The 17492-nt window shown below is 32.9% G+C and overlaps 1 protein-coding gene across 2 annotated transcripts; it reads left to right on the top strand.

Annotated features, from left to right (window-relative positions):
* Positions 1–1788: 1788 nt before the first annotated feature.
* LOC139523201 (uncharacterized) lies at positions 1789–8871 on the top strand. Of its 2 annotated transcripts, none has more exons than XM_071317020.1 (4): positions 1789–1947; positions 5931–6016; positions 7188–7442; positions 8247–8871. In XM_071317020.1, the coding sequence occupies exons 2-4, from the start codon at positions 5932–5934 to the stop codon at positions 8510–8512; spliced, it is 606 nt and encodes a 201-aa protein (XP_071173121.1). In that variant the 5' UTR covers positions 1789–1947; position 5931; the 3' UTR covers positions 8513–8871. The 2 variants fall into 2 exon arrangements, with proteins under 2 accessions (XP_071173121.1, XP_071173122.1); XM_071317021.1 differs by lacking the exon at positions 1789–1947 and adding an exon at positions 2129–2148.
* The last annotated feature ends 8621 nt before the right edge of the window (positions 8872–17492 follow it).

The raw sequence follows: 17492 nt of genomic DNA, 5'->3' as shown, positions 1-17492 counted from the left end.
TTACCTTTTATTAACATTGTTGATAAATCGTTATGTTTAATGTCCGACATGGTGGCCATGGACAACACTTAAATAACTTAGAAAACATTCACAAATAGATTGCAATTCTCTAACATACACACAGACTCACTCCAAAATAAACCATGTATCAGTAGTTCCTTCATAATATAAGATCCAAAAGAAAAAAAAAAATCCTGGAATATTATTTCACAGGAATAAATATTACAGTATATGTTCCTAACGAAATAAATGGTATGGAATATTTGTTCCAAGATGAATAGATAATATGACAATGTTTATAACAAAGTTTTCATTGGAACTTCTGTTAGTCGGAACAAATATACGTTGACAGTTCCAATTAAATTTAAAAATGAATAGATATCTATGGAATTTTTAAAGTCTCAATCTTGTAACAGTATCCCCCTTTTTTGCAAAAGGTAGTAAAAGTAAAACACATAGTAACAAACTTGCAACTGCTATATTTGATTTTTATCTTCACGAAGAAAATAAAAGGCAGCTAAGGGATTTACAAATTTAAACCATTGCCGTAAACCTTTAAAAAAAGCAAGCATATGATAACAACCGTATAGTCCTTGCTACTGATAGATGCAAGAATAAAATATATCGTTTCTCAATTTTTAGTTTTAGTTACATAACAATCGAAGGTACATGTAGTCTCATTGCGGTCTAATATCATATTTTTAAGAGAAAAATTTATAATTCACAGACAAGATGTTCATTTTGTTGACCTAACATATTTAGATAGATATAGTGGCTTGTTAATTGTATCAAACTACTGCCGAAATTCAAAATAACCGGACAATATAAAAAAGAAGATTTTGTAGGATTGGCAATGAGACAACTCTTCATGAGTGACCAAATGACACAGAAATTAACAATTATTGGTCATCGTACGGACCTCAACAATGAGCAAAGCCCATATCACTTAATTAATCAGCTATAAAAAGACCCGAAATGACAAATGTAAAACCATATCTGCTATTTTGATTCCATGCAAACTGACGAAGAAATATCAGAGAAGTGGTTTATTAAATTATGTGAAGGTAAAGTAAAAGAATATTCATCTAATATCACATCCTCACATTCAAGCTGGATATCGTGGTGTACAATTCCCGTAATGGTTAATGGTTCAACGGAAATTACAGGAGACGTTTTTCTGTCTCCGCTTGTGTAAAAAAATGATGGTATAGAATAGAGAATGGAAACGAGAGATGTGTCAATGAGACTACAACCTGACCAAATAGCAAACAATGCTACCGATGGGTCTTCGAGCGGAGGCTGGCTCCACCTAAGGATCGACATTTCAACTTTAGAATGGGGGTTGCGTATGTTTTTCTGCACATTTTGTTTTGTTATTCTGATCCCATATTTGATGAATAGAAATATTGTGGTCAAGCTGATGACACAATAAAAAATCTGAATCCAGATTTTCATTATTCCGCTTTATCTAAAAAAAATATTTGATTAATAGCGTCGACAAAAAAAAATCAAAAAATCTGACTCCGACAAAAAATCATAACCCCCTTTGAAGTTAAATGTTCAGAGAAACCAACCGATGTCTTGTTACATGCAGCAAGTGACACTTGCAAGTGAAAACGTAATGTTGCTGAAAAATAAATTGAAACTTTTTAATCCTCGATTTACTATGTAACTGTGTCATGAGTTACTGCAATTTAAAGTGTTGTATATGAGAATATTCGTGTTATGCAAATGGATATCTCTGACTCGTATTCCTTTAAAAGAAAATCTCTTGGCCAATTAATCTTTCGATCAACAGTATATGAATACCCAGGTAAATACCTTTTGTTTGGTTTGAATCATGCGCTTTTGACGAAAATAAACACCACGGATCACGTCATAGTAGTTAAAACCTCGATAGAAGTCAAAGGGTACGGTACTAACCCGATATTACAGACGAAGCGACGGGTAAGTTTTTTTTTTATCTTACAGGGTGGTGTTGAATTTATTTATTCATATATATATATACAAATTCTTACAAATATTTTTTATCAATGTTATCTTTGTATTAAATTCTAATTTTCATTTCTTTAAGAAAGTTGAGTTACGATACAGCATTAAAATTTGAAGTAGCAATTAGGTATATGTACATTCATAGTCAACTTCAAGGTAAGTAGAAGGAAAGAGATTTTATATTTGATCTAACCTATCTTACAAAAAATTTTCCTTGTCGAGTCGAAATAAAGTCCGTTTAAACTGGTTGTAATTTGATTTGTACATTAATTACTAAAGGGGGGGGGGGGGGGGGGGGGGGGGGGGGGCACTTCCTCTCCCTGTTCTTATATTTTGAATATTACAAAACAAAAAAAAATCATACTCATTCATATCATATTTTAACAAATATAAACAGTCGCTATTTCATGGAAAGTAAACATGATAGATTAGTAAAACATCTGATACATTTATTTTAAATAGCATCTATAATTATTATAATAAATACTTAAACATTTCAGATACGTATTCTATGTATAATCATCAACCTTATCATATATTTAATCAAAATTTCTTGAAACCTTGTCATGTACTATATATATAGCATTTGGAATTATTTACCTATTTCAGCGTTTTATAACATATTATCGTTAGACTTGTTTATGAACTTAACACAATTATGATGACATGAGGGTCAAGGCAATCCCTCTAGCTGTATTTTTAACAGCTATTTTTATAAGCTAGTTAATTGTAAGTCCCTCGCTCTGTATTTTTAACACTTAAAAGTTAAGTTCCTCTGTACAAGGAGGTTACATATTATGAGTATCTCGTATAACCTCCCTGCTCCATATTTTTATCAGTTTATCTACAAAAAAACTTTGTAAATGTTAAGTGCTAAATCAAGAAATCAAAATAAAGACAAATTCAGAAAGGCAAATGCTCTTAAAGTACAGCAAATATCAAATATACTATATGTCTTGATAAGCTCTATTGTTTCGCCTAAATTAGTCTCTTTATTGCCATATTGCATACAAGTATGACATAATAATAGTTTATAAACGATCACCACTGCTGTATATATGCAGACGGAAATCCTTTCAGTCTATTGAATCTATATATATTAAGAGAAGTCCTACAAGTTTAAAACCTGCACAAGGATACATGTTTGTACACAGGTGATTATTTAGAACTTTCTTTGACCATGTGTAAACAGTTGTTCATATTTATCAATATAAATATTTCCGATTAAACTTTCAAATACCGGCAGTGACTGGCCCTAAATCTTGACAGATAAACAAATATATTACATCATATTCTGAAAATAATCAGGTTTATTCTTAGTCACCTGACTAATTTATGATAAGGGAAAATTATATAATCGAAAATCGTTTAACAATGTTTAAAAATAAGTGCAAAACAATGGTACAAGATTAATTTAAGTTAATAAGAAGATTAGAGTCTTTGTATTTGTTTTATTTTTTTACAATTTGTTGACTTATTTAATATATTAAATACACACTCCTTGAAAGGTCAAGCTTTCACAATAGAATAGTGTGACCTTTGTTCGTGTGCATATGGAACTTGTTATTGTCCGTTTGGGTTCCATAAACAAATATTGATGGCCTTGAAGCTATTATCTGCTCTTTGGTCGGGTTATTGTCTCTTTGTTAAAATTGAAAATTGAAATGGGGAATGTGTCAAAGAGACAACTACCCGACCATAGAAAAAACAACAGCAGAAGGTCACCAACAGGTCTTCAATTTAGCGAGAAATTCCCGCACCCGGAGGCGTCCTTCAGCTGGCCCCTAAACAAATATATACTAGTTCAGTGATAATGAACGCCATACTAATTTCCAAAATGTACACAAGAAACTAAAATTAAAATAATGCAAGACTAACAAAGGCCAGAGGCTCCTGACTTGGGACAGGCGCAAAAATGCGGCGGGGTGCATGCATGTTTATGAGATCTCAACCCTCCCCCTTTACCTTTAGCCAATGTAGAAAAGTAAACGCATAACAATACGCACATTTAAAATTCAGTTCAAGAGAAGTCCGAGTCTGATGTCAGAAGATATAACCAAAGAAAATAAACAAAATGACAATAGTACATACATAACAACAGACTACTAGCAGTTAACTGACATGTTACATTTCTTATTTACATTCTCAATCTTATTAAATTCTCCAAATTATCTATTGGGTATTTGAATTTTTCTACCATTTTCTACTATAGTTATGCCAACCCTGACATATCTTGCAGGAATTTATTATATATATTATCAATCAATAATAAAGTTTTCCATTAGATAGATCAACTTAAGTATACATATTTTTCATTATTTTAATTTTCAGTCGACTTTTATATATATATATCTACACACTCATTGAAAAGTAGAACTATCACACAATTGGATCTTTGGCTGTGTACCATGCACCTTGTTTTTATAGTCCGTTTGGGTGTTAAAAATTTTCAATGATACGAATTTTATACTTGAATCTTCTCTATCTTGTCTCTTTTCTTATCATTTGACGAGTTCTGACATTTCTTGCTAGAATTTTTTATCAATGAATAATAAAGTTTTCCATTCAGTATCTTCAATAAACATATATTTAACAATGAAGCCTATACAAAGAGCAGTACATTTTATGACTATGACAACAATAGTAATTTAATGGTCACTACCAGTTACCATTCAATCCACTACAAATAAATGACCCTGACCATATTCATATTTAAATTATGTTGTTTACTACAGAACATCTGACCTGTTGCTATCACGGTCATTTCATCCCTCTACCTTGTTTGAAATATGTATCAACCTTGAATATTTACAAATGTTTAACTGCTAGTAATAAAGCATACGATCTGAAATAAATAAATAATATAGTACACTGCAAAACAAGCAACATAACATAAACGTTGGATTTTTAATGATTTAGTTTTACGGAAGCCCTGGAGTGCCATGCAAAAAAAATATTTCAACTTGCGCGCACAAGTTACTATCTTGCGCGCACAAGTTACACAACTTGTGCGCACGAGTTATACAACTTGTGCGCACGAGTTATTAACTTGTGCGCACAAGTTGTACAACTCGTGCGCACAAATTAATAACTCGTGCGCACAAGTTGTATAACTCGTGCGCACAAGTTGTATAACTCGTGCGCACAAGTTGTGTAACTTGTGCGCGCAAGATAGTAACTTGTGCGCGCAAGTTGGTAACTTGTGCGCACAAGTTGAAATATTTTTTTTGCATGGCACTCCAGGGCTTCCGTAAGTTTTGAAGAAAAAGATCTTGACGTATATAAAATCTATGAAGCTATAATCTTTCAAGGGACAACACAATTCAAAATCTGTTTGGTTGTTAAGTTGATACAATCAAATTACTCTAATGCAGTAATATAAAAACCATAAAAACTTTTCCACCAAAGTAAACGAGTATACACCTTTCTAACCTATAATGATGTCCTTTCGATGAATTAGTTAAAGTTAGATAATTATGAAGGATTATTTTGTTAAATATTTGCACATTAAGATGCAACGTCATGGATCATAAATAATTGCTAGACTATAATAAAAAAAAAATATATCGTGTTTTCGGTGCATTGGTATCGAAGTATATTAGCTGAAAGCCATCATGTGAACCTTTTTGGCGTTCTACATGTATATAAAAGTAAGAAGACGTTGTATAATAACCTATAAGACAACTCTCCACCAAAGACATAATGACAATTACAACTATAGGTCACCGTGCGGCCTTCAACAATGAAAAAACCCCACACCGCATAGTCAGCCTTTTAAAGGCACAGAAAGAACAAATTTAAAACAATTTTAGATAAAACGAAAAAACCCATGGCCAGATCATGTTAATATTAATTACACATTTTACCTTTTAAAAAGACAGCACTTAGTGTTTACGTAATTTTTAATTTGATTAATAAGCTGGTTTTATTACTTGCAGGATGAAGCTACAGATTGCTGTGTTATGTTTGGTCTTCCTAGCGCTTGCCTCCGCTAAAAGACATAGGAGGGGCAAAGACAAGATGAGTAAGTAAACCAATTATCACACACTCTACATTAATTTGGAGATGTCATGCTTTCAAAAAATTGAGAATGGAAATGGGGAATGTGTCAAAGAGACAACAAATCGACCATAGAGCAGACAGCAGCCGAAGGCCAACAATTGGTCGAGAAATTTCCGCACCCGAACCCGGAGGAGTCCTTCAGCTGGCTAGTGATAATGGATGTCATACTAAACTCCGAATTATACACAAGAAACTAAAATTAAGAATCATACAAGACTAACAAAGGCCAGAGGCTTCTGACTTGGAGAGGCGCAAACATGCGACGGGGTTAAACATGTTTTTTTTTAGATCTCAACCCTACCCCTATACCTCTAGCCAATGTAGAAAAAATAAACGCTCAACAATACGTATAGTAAAACTCAGTTTAAGAGAAATCCGAGTCTAATGTCAGAAAAGGTAACAAAAGAAACTTAACAAAATGACAATAATACATATATACATTGGTTGAAACAGTACATTTGATATTATTTCCTCTTTCTTGTTTCGTATTTTTTTCATATCCGGTGTCTTTTAAACCCGTCTATATGGTATCTATTTTGTTCATTGTTGAAGGCCGTATGGTAACTTATAAGGATTAACTTACATATCATTTGATTTTTGACGGAGAGTTGTATCATTATCAATATTACAACACCTTATTTTTAGATATTCATTGAGCAATGACTAAAATAAATGGTGGTATTTGCCAAGGGCGAATTTAAAAGCATACATTCCAGAATGACCGTTTAGACATTTCTCTAAATTAAATGCTCCCTCATGCAAAGATCTAATACATCTTTTTAATAAGCTTTTGATTTTCAAATATTTTGGCCCGAGCATCACTGAAGAGACCTTTATTGTCGAAATGCGCATCTATAAAAGAAACATTGTTACCGTAAATATGTATCAATATAAGACTTTATCTTGCAGAATTTTTGTAATAAATTATGCCGTTAGTTTTTTTCTGAATTGAGGAGTTGCATATTTTTCATCTCGGGACTTTTTTTAACCGACCATATAATATGTTTTTTTCATTGTTGAAGACCGTACGGTTGCCTATAATTGCTTACACCCACTTCATTTGAACTTTGGTGGAAAGTTGTTTCCTTGGAAATTATACCACATCTCCTTATTTTCTTAAATTTATTTTGTAGGATGCCGATACGAGCGTGGAGATTGGGGAGATTGTGATTTAACATCAAACACTGTATCTATGACATTGAACCTGAAACAGGGGTCACCTTCAGACTGTGTTCCTACTCAAACAAAGTCTATCCCATGTGAACATTTGGAACAAATCAAAGCATGGAAAGCAAAGAAGTTTGAACGAAAAGCAAAGTTTGCTGAACACAGGGAACATAAAAACAGACTGAAGAAACACAAGAAAGGCTTGAAGGAGAAATTCGGAAGTAAGTGAACATCTTTTTATCACATTAATTTTACAACATATAAAAGAAAGGATGAAATAAATGCCAAAAGAAAGGTTGACATTATTATAGTCTAGTAAATATAGTTAAGACACTGTGTTTATTCAAAGCTAACGTTATAAAATGAAAAGTAATCTCCTTAAAAATAAAATCTGTACAACTTGCATATGCATATCAATACTTTCTAGTATTTAAAACAAGGTATTGCATGTTTTTAAAGGTTTTGTCTGATGCTTCGAGTTACCCCAAGAGGTTAATAATGGTTATTCGACCTATATTATCGAAAGTGTTATATCCCGTAATAGAAATGTAATGTTAAACGGTAAAATATTGAAGAAAGAGTAGTTGCGCTTTAATTGTGATAAAAAAGTATCAACATAACAATGTTCGCAATGGATATAAAAATTGTAGTAAGAGTTGTTTTTCTTTCATTAGTTTCAGAAAAGCTACATATATCTTTTTCTGTATGAATGAATGACTGCGTTTTAACAGAAAAAAACAGTTATCACGCTCTAGCTTCAGAAATAGAAAATAACCACTACATTACTGACGTTTCAATTAAATCAAAAACAAAAACAAAACTATTTACCGATTTTAAGATTGCATTTTTTTAATACTGAAATATTTGGGTTCACGCAATGCATTCCAACATACATGTCTTAATGTACTACATAGTGGCTACATTTATTGGATGCCATATGCAAGTGCACTATCAAATATTTGTTTCATGAAGAACATACTATTATTACCTGGAAATATCTTTATTGGTATTTTGTATGTTTACAGTGGGCTGCAGATTCGATGTGTCTGTTAGTGAATGCAACCAGGAAACAAATATGGTGACCAAGACATTTACCGTTACTGGAGGAGATCCAGCGACATGTCAACCAGAATCTATCGCTTATTCATGTGAACTTCACGAGAAACTCATGAGATGGAAACAGAAAAGACAAGACAAAAGGAAAAATAAGAACCATAAAAGGAAGGAATGGAAAAATAAGAGACACGAAAGACGACAGAACAGACGTGAAAGACTATCAAATTCAAATTAACCAATTAACAAATAGGCTATAATTACTATCATTAAGAGTGAAAAAACAAATTATCACAAATTTAGTTAGATTTTACCTTTTTTTTTTTTTTTTTTACCGAAAACCATTTTTTTTTCTCATATTTTTTGTAAATGTTTTGTTCTATATTACATTATAGGTTATACTTGAGACAACGAAAATGTAAACTGCTAAAAAGTTTAATCCTGCTTTTAATCTAAATTAAATGTCAAAGATGTATTTGTCTGTGCATCATAATCACGTTACGTATTTTGTCAAGTTTTTATTGTCTGTGACATTTATGTTTTAACATTGACTGTAAATGTTTTAAAGTGTATTTCCAATAAAATATTTTTTAACTTCTTGACATTATGAAAATACCCTAAACAGCGACTTAGTTATTAAATCACGAGTCTGAGTGATATTGTGGGATTAATGGAAGTAAATATTGTCGGAACCTTACACTTTGTCAAACTACTTAGACGAAAGGAACTATTACAGTGCATTCTTATTTTCAATCTTCTATGTTTTTTACTAAATATAAGTACATATTGCTTCATGAAATAAGTAAAAAGTACATGAAACATTATCAAAACAATAATGTATACCTTGATTTCATTATCATTACACGTTAAAAAAAGTTACAGTCAATTTCTCCTGTATTTGTACTTCTACTTCTAAGAGGGTCAGTATCTTAAACCCCCAAAAGTAAGTTCACCACAGGTCCACAGACCACGTGAGGTCAGAATCGGAACGTTAAATCCGATGCCTGATTTAGAGAGATTACCATGCTCCATCCACGTTAAAAACCCTTGCAACTAGAATAAGAGAGTAGCGAAGATAGCCTATCCAATTTAGCCTCATTTTCCAGTGGCAGTCCAAATTTCCCCGTCATTCATCCCGTTTGGCATCCACTAATGGACCTACCGGTTGTATGTATTGATTTGTTATCGCCATGAACATGCATGAAATATTAGCCATTGAACTTTATGTCAGAGACACTCAATATCTATAAAAAAAATATGTACATTAAAGTTGATGCATCGTTCTTAACCAAAATAAAATAATCTTTCACAAACATTGTTTGGATACTTGCTCAAAACTTGCAAACGTTTGTAATATTTTCATGCATTAAAAGCATGATACTCTGATTGAAGTAAATATAAATAAGAAGATCTGGTATGAGAGGTATAATGTGTAAAAAAACCCCAATTATAGGCCGAAGAACGACCTTCAGCAATTAGCCTTAGTTCCACCTAGCAACAAGATATAATAGACCCCAAATGGTTAGTGTAAAACAATTCAAACAGGAAACCCAACAATGTAGAAACGAAGATTGAAAGACTTTTCGAAAATGGCCTATTGCGATATCATAACTTCAGAGGAAGTCGGTCCTACCTTTCTGATGTTGCCGTAAGTAATCACCAGAGAATGGAATATGGAAGTCCTCTATTCATCCAGAATTTATCGGTACACGAGCGTTAGAGAGGCGAAAAATACAATGCTTAACCATGTTAAAGTGAGCATAAAACACGACATGAAATTGTTATTTTGATTATAACAGGAAAATATAGGAATGTTTTAGACGTATAGAATACGCTCGAAAGGTATTCATTTTGATTTGATAACGCAAAAACTGACGGGAATGCAAACAATAGAGAATAAAAAAAATGCATGAAGCCATTCAGCTTGCAATTAAAGTCCGTTAGCTTAAATTTAGCATATTTTATTAGTGCTGTAATATTGGCAGCTGTACTTTTTGATAAGATTATTTGTTTATGTATATATTGATAAATACAATCATATGCGATTTGAAAGTAAACTTCTACACAGGCTGTACTATAGTTGTTTTATAAAATTTCTGTGTCATTTGATCTCTTGTGGAGAGTTGTCTCATTGGCAATCATACCACATCATTTTAATACTGTACAAGAAGATCAATTTATTAGCGATTTAATACTCTTCAGTAAAATTAATCTACAAAATGTACTGTGATAATACATATCGTACAGTATCATATCGTATTAAATTAGACTCTGGCGAATATAGTTAACAAGTCTATTTACAGAATGTCCGAAAATATATTTCTCATACTAATCTAAAGTGTGTCCCAGTAATATTGAACTCAGAAATCAATTTATTTGGTTTCAAAAGGCCACATCATCATTATTAGTCGAAGAAAATCACAGTCCAGCTGGTAATTGATAGAAAATTACATCATTTATGGATATAAATATCTTAAATATTTTAGGTAGACCGCCATTCTAATCACAGGATCCTATTCATATTAATCACAATAAAATAAAATGTCATTTTCTTGTGAATATTAGAGTTTAGAGTCTAGTCGTGCTATTTTTGTACCAAATGTCTGTGATATCCCTCTCATGCGCTTGCACAGTATGAATTTATTAAATTATCAAAATCATCTTTGTATTGATTCCTAAATATTAAAGAATCTTGGCTCATAAATCCTTTTCCTCTTTTCTCTATGTTGTTTCGGGATCTCTTTTTATCTTAGTACATGTACTTTCTTTGGTTCAAGCAAATAAAGTGGAGGCACACATTTTGCTACCGCTACTCAAATCAACCAATTACCAACAAATTAATATTTTTGTGTTACGATGTCGAGTTATCACGCTTTTCCTACCAACAAATATTCATCTTAGTACGTACATATAATTGTTTTGGGGTAAAAAAAAATCATTAATTTTAGCCAATCGAAATAAGGCGTTTTTGATAACAAACATATCCATATCTAACGTAATAACCTTCGTACTTTGTAAATGTACCTTGATGAGGAGTGATTGAATCATTTTTTTTCTTTCAATTGATTATTCATCCTTGTTTATTGAGGCATTTAAATCTTATATATGAGATAGAAAAAGCCAGAAAGATTAGAGTTTAACATTCAGACAAATTGTACTTTCCATAAACATCTACGTTAATTGTAACACTTAAGTAAAGGTACTATGGCGAATTAAAGTTACGGAAAACCAATTAAATTAAAACATTTATAATTATTAAAGCATTCAGGTCTATGTTGTATTTTATTTGCCTATTTTTAACTTTTTGATAAGAGCAACACAATATTAAACCTTGTATCTCAGATAAGGTTGATACCTATTTTAAAATGGTCAAAAACCGCTGCATTTGTTTACACCTGTCCTTAGTCAGGAACCAAATGTTCAGTGGTTATCGTTTGATGATGTGGTTCATCAACATTTGTCGTTTTTCTTATTGCTTATGGAATAGACCGTTGGTTTTCCCGTTTGAATGGTTTTACACTAGTCTCTTTTGGGCCCTTTTTAGCTTGCTGTTCGGTGAGAACTAAGGCTCCGTGTTGAAGACCGTACTCTGACCTATAATTGTTAATTTTTACAAACAACGACTTGTATGGAGGGTTGTCTCATTGGCATTCGTACCACGTCCTCTTACAATGTATATCTATCTATGATGTTTTTATATCTAAAAGACCATATTTGAAATCTATGCATGCGAATTAGAAATAATACCCACCCAATTGTGTCAACATTTAAGTAATTGTTTGGCGTTAAATGCATTTCCATTTATTATGGCGGGAACATCGACTCATACTGTTAAAGATAATGCACCCTTCTGATGTTTCAATACTAAACATATGGAAAATCCACAGTATTAACCATTTTACCCGGGACTGTCCTTTAAACATGGTGATGAGCCACCATACCTGAGGATATTTACATGACATTGGGGGTCTTTATGTCATATTTGGTATCCCTGAAGAAACAAATAAACCATAAGTCATCTGACGAAAAGATGCCAGGTCCTACTGACGAAGCCATCCGAACATGTACCACACGTACTGCTTGTGAAAAGTAATGGCGTCGTAATTGGAGAGGAAACAACTAATAAGGAACTTGGTTGGATTCCTAACTAAAGGAATCACTGGGCTTGATGTCACATCTGCGGGATAACACACACAGAGGAAGTCACTGTCAATGCCTGGTGTAAATGAACCACTTCTATATCGAAATCACTCTCTGGCAATGTAATGACAAATTTGTGATGCTTCCTTTTCTTGTGTCTCCTCAGGTATATTTTCAAAAGTGTCTGTATATGTACTTGTGCAAGTTGGCTTTTTGCACATAAACGAGGTTAAAACCCTCTTCTCCTCACAACATTTCACTATTGGGTAACTCCACTCATCACCTTTCTTTATGAATTTCTGGTTCTAACTCACCTGTTTTCTAAGGACTTTGTTTGTTAACAAGATTTTCAACCATTAGTATCTGTTTTGGACAAAGGCGCATTTTTGACTTGATTGTTATCTGGTCTCTGGTCGGGTTGTTGACTCCTTGACATATTCCCTATTTCCATTCTAAATTTTATTTTATACACTTGATTGTAACAGGGTTGGTGGTAACGCCCGATTCCGATATATTATGTATAGCATAGGTAACCTCCTTGGAAAGGAAATAGCAACATTGGATTTGAGGTTTAGCTCTGCATTTATACAAAAACAAAAACCTTGTGTAAAGGATATATCTTTTCATAAAAAGTCTTAAGTCTTAACTATGCTATTGTTTAAATATATGAGAGAAATGTCCAATTGGAGCGCAGCCATAACATGTCCCATTAATCGCTAAATGTTGCTTGGGATTTGCAAGATCTAATAACATATAGAGAAACTGATAAAGACCATCATTGTCGCAAAGCCCGTTTACGCGCGAGCAATATGATTGCTCCACTTCAGCCTGCCAATATCTAGAACATAAAAGCAAGGGGAAAATTGCTTGTTCCATGACAACCATTCTAGATATTCACCAATTATGGGTAAATACACTCAATATAGATATCATGATTTTAATTTTATACGTCAAATGCGCGTTAAGTCTACAAAAATTCACCAATGAAGCTCGAATCAAAAGAGTTTAAAAGGCAAATGAACTACGAAGCTGAGAGCACGGAGGACCCAAGATTTGGAAAGGTTTTGTCATCAACAGCTAAGGTTATCTTTTCCTTGGGTAACAAATCCACAATTTTCAGAAAAATAAAACGTTTTGTTGATAGTTAATTTATAATTATGACCAAATCAAAAATAATTCATGTCAGTATAGAAACGCAGAATCATGCTGGAAGAAACCTCCACCAGCAAATTTATATATGCCATCGACAAAGGATCAGCATCTTTGATAGTACATCAGTTAAATGTCTATAGTCGACACATGATATAATGGTTACATCATTCTGTCTTTTCAACATATTAGTATTACGTTGATCGTCTTCGTATTGGAGTGTGCTAGGGTGGGTGATTTATCGGCATTGTAGCGCCACAATATTTGTCAACGATCTGAATTCGAAACTGCATAGATATCTTTACGCATACTTGCAAATTGGTCATTAAAATACATCAAAATGCTCTTGATTTAATTTGACAACCTACCATGAGACGCAGACTCTCTGAACCCCTAGTCAATGCTGGCAACAATTCTCAAATGGGATTCTCCTACTTTAAATACTGCTAAACAAATTGCTGAAGAAAGTTCAGGAGGCTGTGATTGTTTGGTTTTTATCAACATTTCGGTGGAAATAAATGGTTCTATGAAGTGTTCTCTCGCCAACGTTAATCTTACTTTTCATGGAAAAGAAGGACACACCTTATTCAGCAGCCGACGTATTGTTTGTCGTAACTCAGGTAGCGATTAGAAACCATAGGTTTTCTTTCTTTTAACAATATCCTATACATTGATAACTGATTCTATGGAGCAAACATCACTTCTAGATATCAAACTGACCGGTAAAAATGCCTTTTATTGTCATGTCATAAATCACTAGAAACACATTCAGCCTAACCCCTCAATGAGTCGCTTTGTTTTAACCTTTTTGTTTATTATCCCAACTGTTTACAGTCTTTAGTTGTGTCTTCTGTACTATTATTTGTCTATCTTTATATTTTTAGCTATGGCGTTGTCAGTTAATTTTCGATCTATGAGTTTAACTGTTCCTTTGGTATCTTTCGTCCCTCTTTTATACAGTAACGTGCCTCATAATGTGACTTGAAGTATTTCCAAACCCCTGACCCATCGTACGATTTCTTATCGGAGGAGCTGTCGGGTATTTCCTTAACAAATTCAAAATCCAAGGGTTTCAAATGATTCGAGGCTTCTACATCAGGAATAATCAGGAAAGACTGCATCAATACCTATATAATGTGAACCAAATTGGGTACTAAGGGATATATTTTAACAGTTAACAGAGCGCTAATAATTACTGAGTCACTTTCAAACTCAGAAACGGTTGTCGATTGTTAGTAGCGTCTCCTTGACAGGGTGCTCTGAAGTACCATTTTCAAGACTTGATATTGGCATAAAATTGCTCGCGTATGTATATTTCTGTTTAAAAGTCTGATCCGGTAGGTCATATTCTGGGAAAGATGAAGGGGATCGTAGTTACGACTGTAGAAACATATTATTCGTAATCTGTGACACAAATTTTCCTCACGGCTAAAAATCGTGATGGGTCCATCGAATTTACAAAGGGACCGTCACCACTTAGAACTATGGGTTTTATTACTTCTTTGTAATCAGCAACCCTCTATCAAGGATATCAAGATAGAAGTGAACGAATAATGTTGACTTCTTTCTGTCTTCGTAAGAAGCTAATATGCACTAAGTTTTCAACTGAATTTAAGTTTTTTTGTGTAAAAGCAATGATTAGAAATCACGCAATGAGTATTGCTCTAAATATAGCTTTGGAGTTACTCGATCACTAAAACATGTCTGCCTGTTTCATCTATATATAATAAAATAAATTGCTACAACTGACAGAAACCTTTGGGGGGGGGGGGGTGTAAATATGGAATTTTACTATTGTACCAAAGAACAACAAACACCATCCGGAACTCAAAGTTGACCTAACGGAAATTCTAAGCCAAGGGCTATCCTGTCCATCAAGTATTTATATATTATCCAAAAAAATACTCTGTAAAGTAAAATAGATACAAAGAAACATGTTCTATATTGGCAATATGATAATGGCATTTTTAATTTCAAATTTTCTGTTCAAACAGCTCATAATCGAAAATTCACCTCTATATGTTTTATACTACTTCTATTTATGTCGATTATATTTGAATCTCCGAAACTTTTAATATTGTGAAAAGTATATTTTGCCACACATGTTCTTCCCCTTTTATCCTGTCATGTGAAATACGACATGCAATCAATGGATTGGGCGAGACATAATCATTACACGATGTGCCAATTCAAGACATAGTATTCATATGATAATAGTGTCGAGGTTATAATAATTACAATTGCAGATGATGGTTATTACTTTTACTAGGTTTCGAGACCAGAAGTATTTACTGGGATGATGAATATGATAAAAACGAAAACACACCAGACGGCGTACTTCCAAGTGGAATATATGGTGACAACACGTTTATAGACTATTGTTGCAGGTATTAATTTTGAAAATCAAAAAAGCAATCACTAATTAGGTTTAACTTTACATGGAAGCGATAAACGGTAAAGTAAGGACGGACAATTTATCTGCACACTGTCTTACGACACTCAATAGACGAAAAGGGCTTGTCATTTAAGCTTTTTTCCATCCATTTCGTAAATAAATCCAACATAGATGGCTTGAGATTAATATCATCAGCACATTATTTTATCATCTATATAAAATAGATAAAACAAAAATAATGAATACTTGCGAGAGATGCAGAGAATTATTTAAATGTTGAATTTTTTTAATTTACAAATGTTCAAATCTCATAGATGCATTGTTTCATTATTTACAGATCTGACGGGGATTATTCTTCCAACAAGTCAGTCATTTATTTTTTACGCTACACATCACAATGTCAACAGGTACAGGGTATGTTTGTTAGAGAGGAGTTCGTAGAGACAGATGACGAGGACACAAAAAACGAAAACAGTGTAAGCGGAAGTCACCCTCTGAATGATGGTGGCACTAGCAATACGCTCATCTACTGTTATTATTATACATAACTTAAACATAAAATATAAAACACGAAACATATAATGACACGAAACACAAAGCGTTATAGTATTTAGTTGTTGTATACTTTTTATTCTGCCTATAATTTTTGTTTCATTGTACTTAGTTTTATTACGCTGGGCTGTGTGTTCATGTTATTTTATTTTGTTATTTTATCTAATAACTGCAGGGCAAAACAACGTAAAGACTGGCAGTTTCGGTGGTCTTATACTGGTTTCAGATTTTCCATCGCCTTGACAAATTGGACGCATATGCAATATGAAATATTATCATGTTAATTTCCAATAATGTTAGAAAAACAAATAAAATCGCAAAATGATAACCCCAACAGTAAAGAGACACTTAGAAAAAAAATCATTCTGCCACTGAGAATCCGTCATAATGTACATACTGAATTATTCCTAAATTTCCTCAAAATTAGCTTCATAGCGTTTCATGTTTTGAATAAGAAATATATAACAATATCTACAACGTTTAAATCTTAAAAGTTACCGATTTGCACATATAACGATGGAAAATTAATAATTTACAATATAACTTTATCGTAATATCCAGAATTTATGAGAACCTCTCCTTTAGTTATTATAACTTTTATGTCATCTTTAACATCCTTAATGAACATCAACCGACTTTTCTAATACATATAATATTTTGTTTCTTCGACATATCTGAGGTTAATTTTGTTTTATCTCTCATATGCAAATTATAAAGGAATTAATAACAGCTTAGCAAAAATACAATGGTAAGAATCAGTTTGAAAAAGGTAGTTTTATGCAACTTTCATACAAGAGAGAGGTTTAGTTAGCTATAAAATAGGGTTCAATCCACCATTTTCTACATAAGAAAATGCCTGTATCAAGTCAGGAATATGACAGTTGCTATCCATTCGTATGATGTATTTGAGCTTTCGATTTTGCCATTTGGTTAGGAACATTCCTTTTTCGATTTTCCTCGGAGTTCAGTATTTGTGTAAAAA

This window comes from Mytilus edulis, chromosome 5, assembly GCF_963676685.1.
Source record: "Mytilus edulis chromosome 5, xbMytEdul2.2, whole genome shotgun sequence".
In the NCBI taxonomy this organism is placed as follows: domain Eukaryota; kingdom Metazoa; phylum Mollusca; class Bivalvia; order Mytilida; family Mytilidae; genus Mytilus; species Mytilus edulis.
The sequence above is the reverse complement of the archived record's forward strand: the minus strand, read 5'-3'. Positions and strand labels throughout refer to the sequence as shown.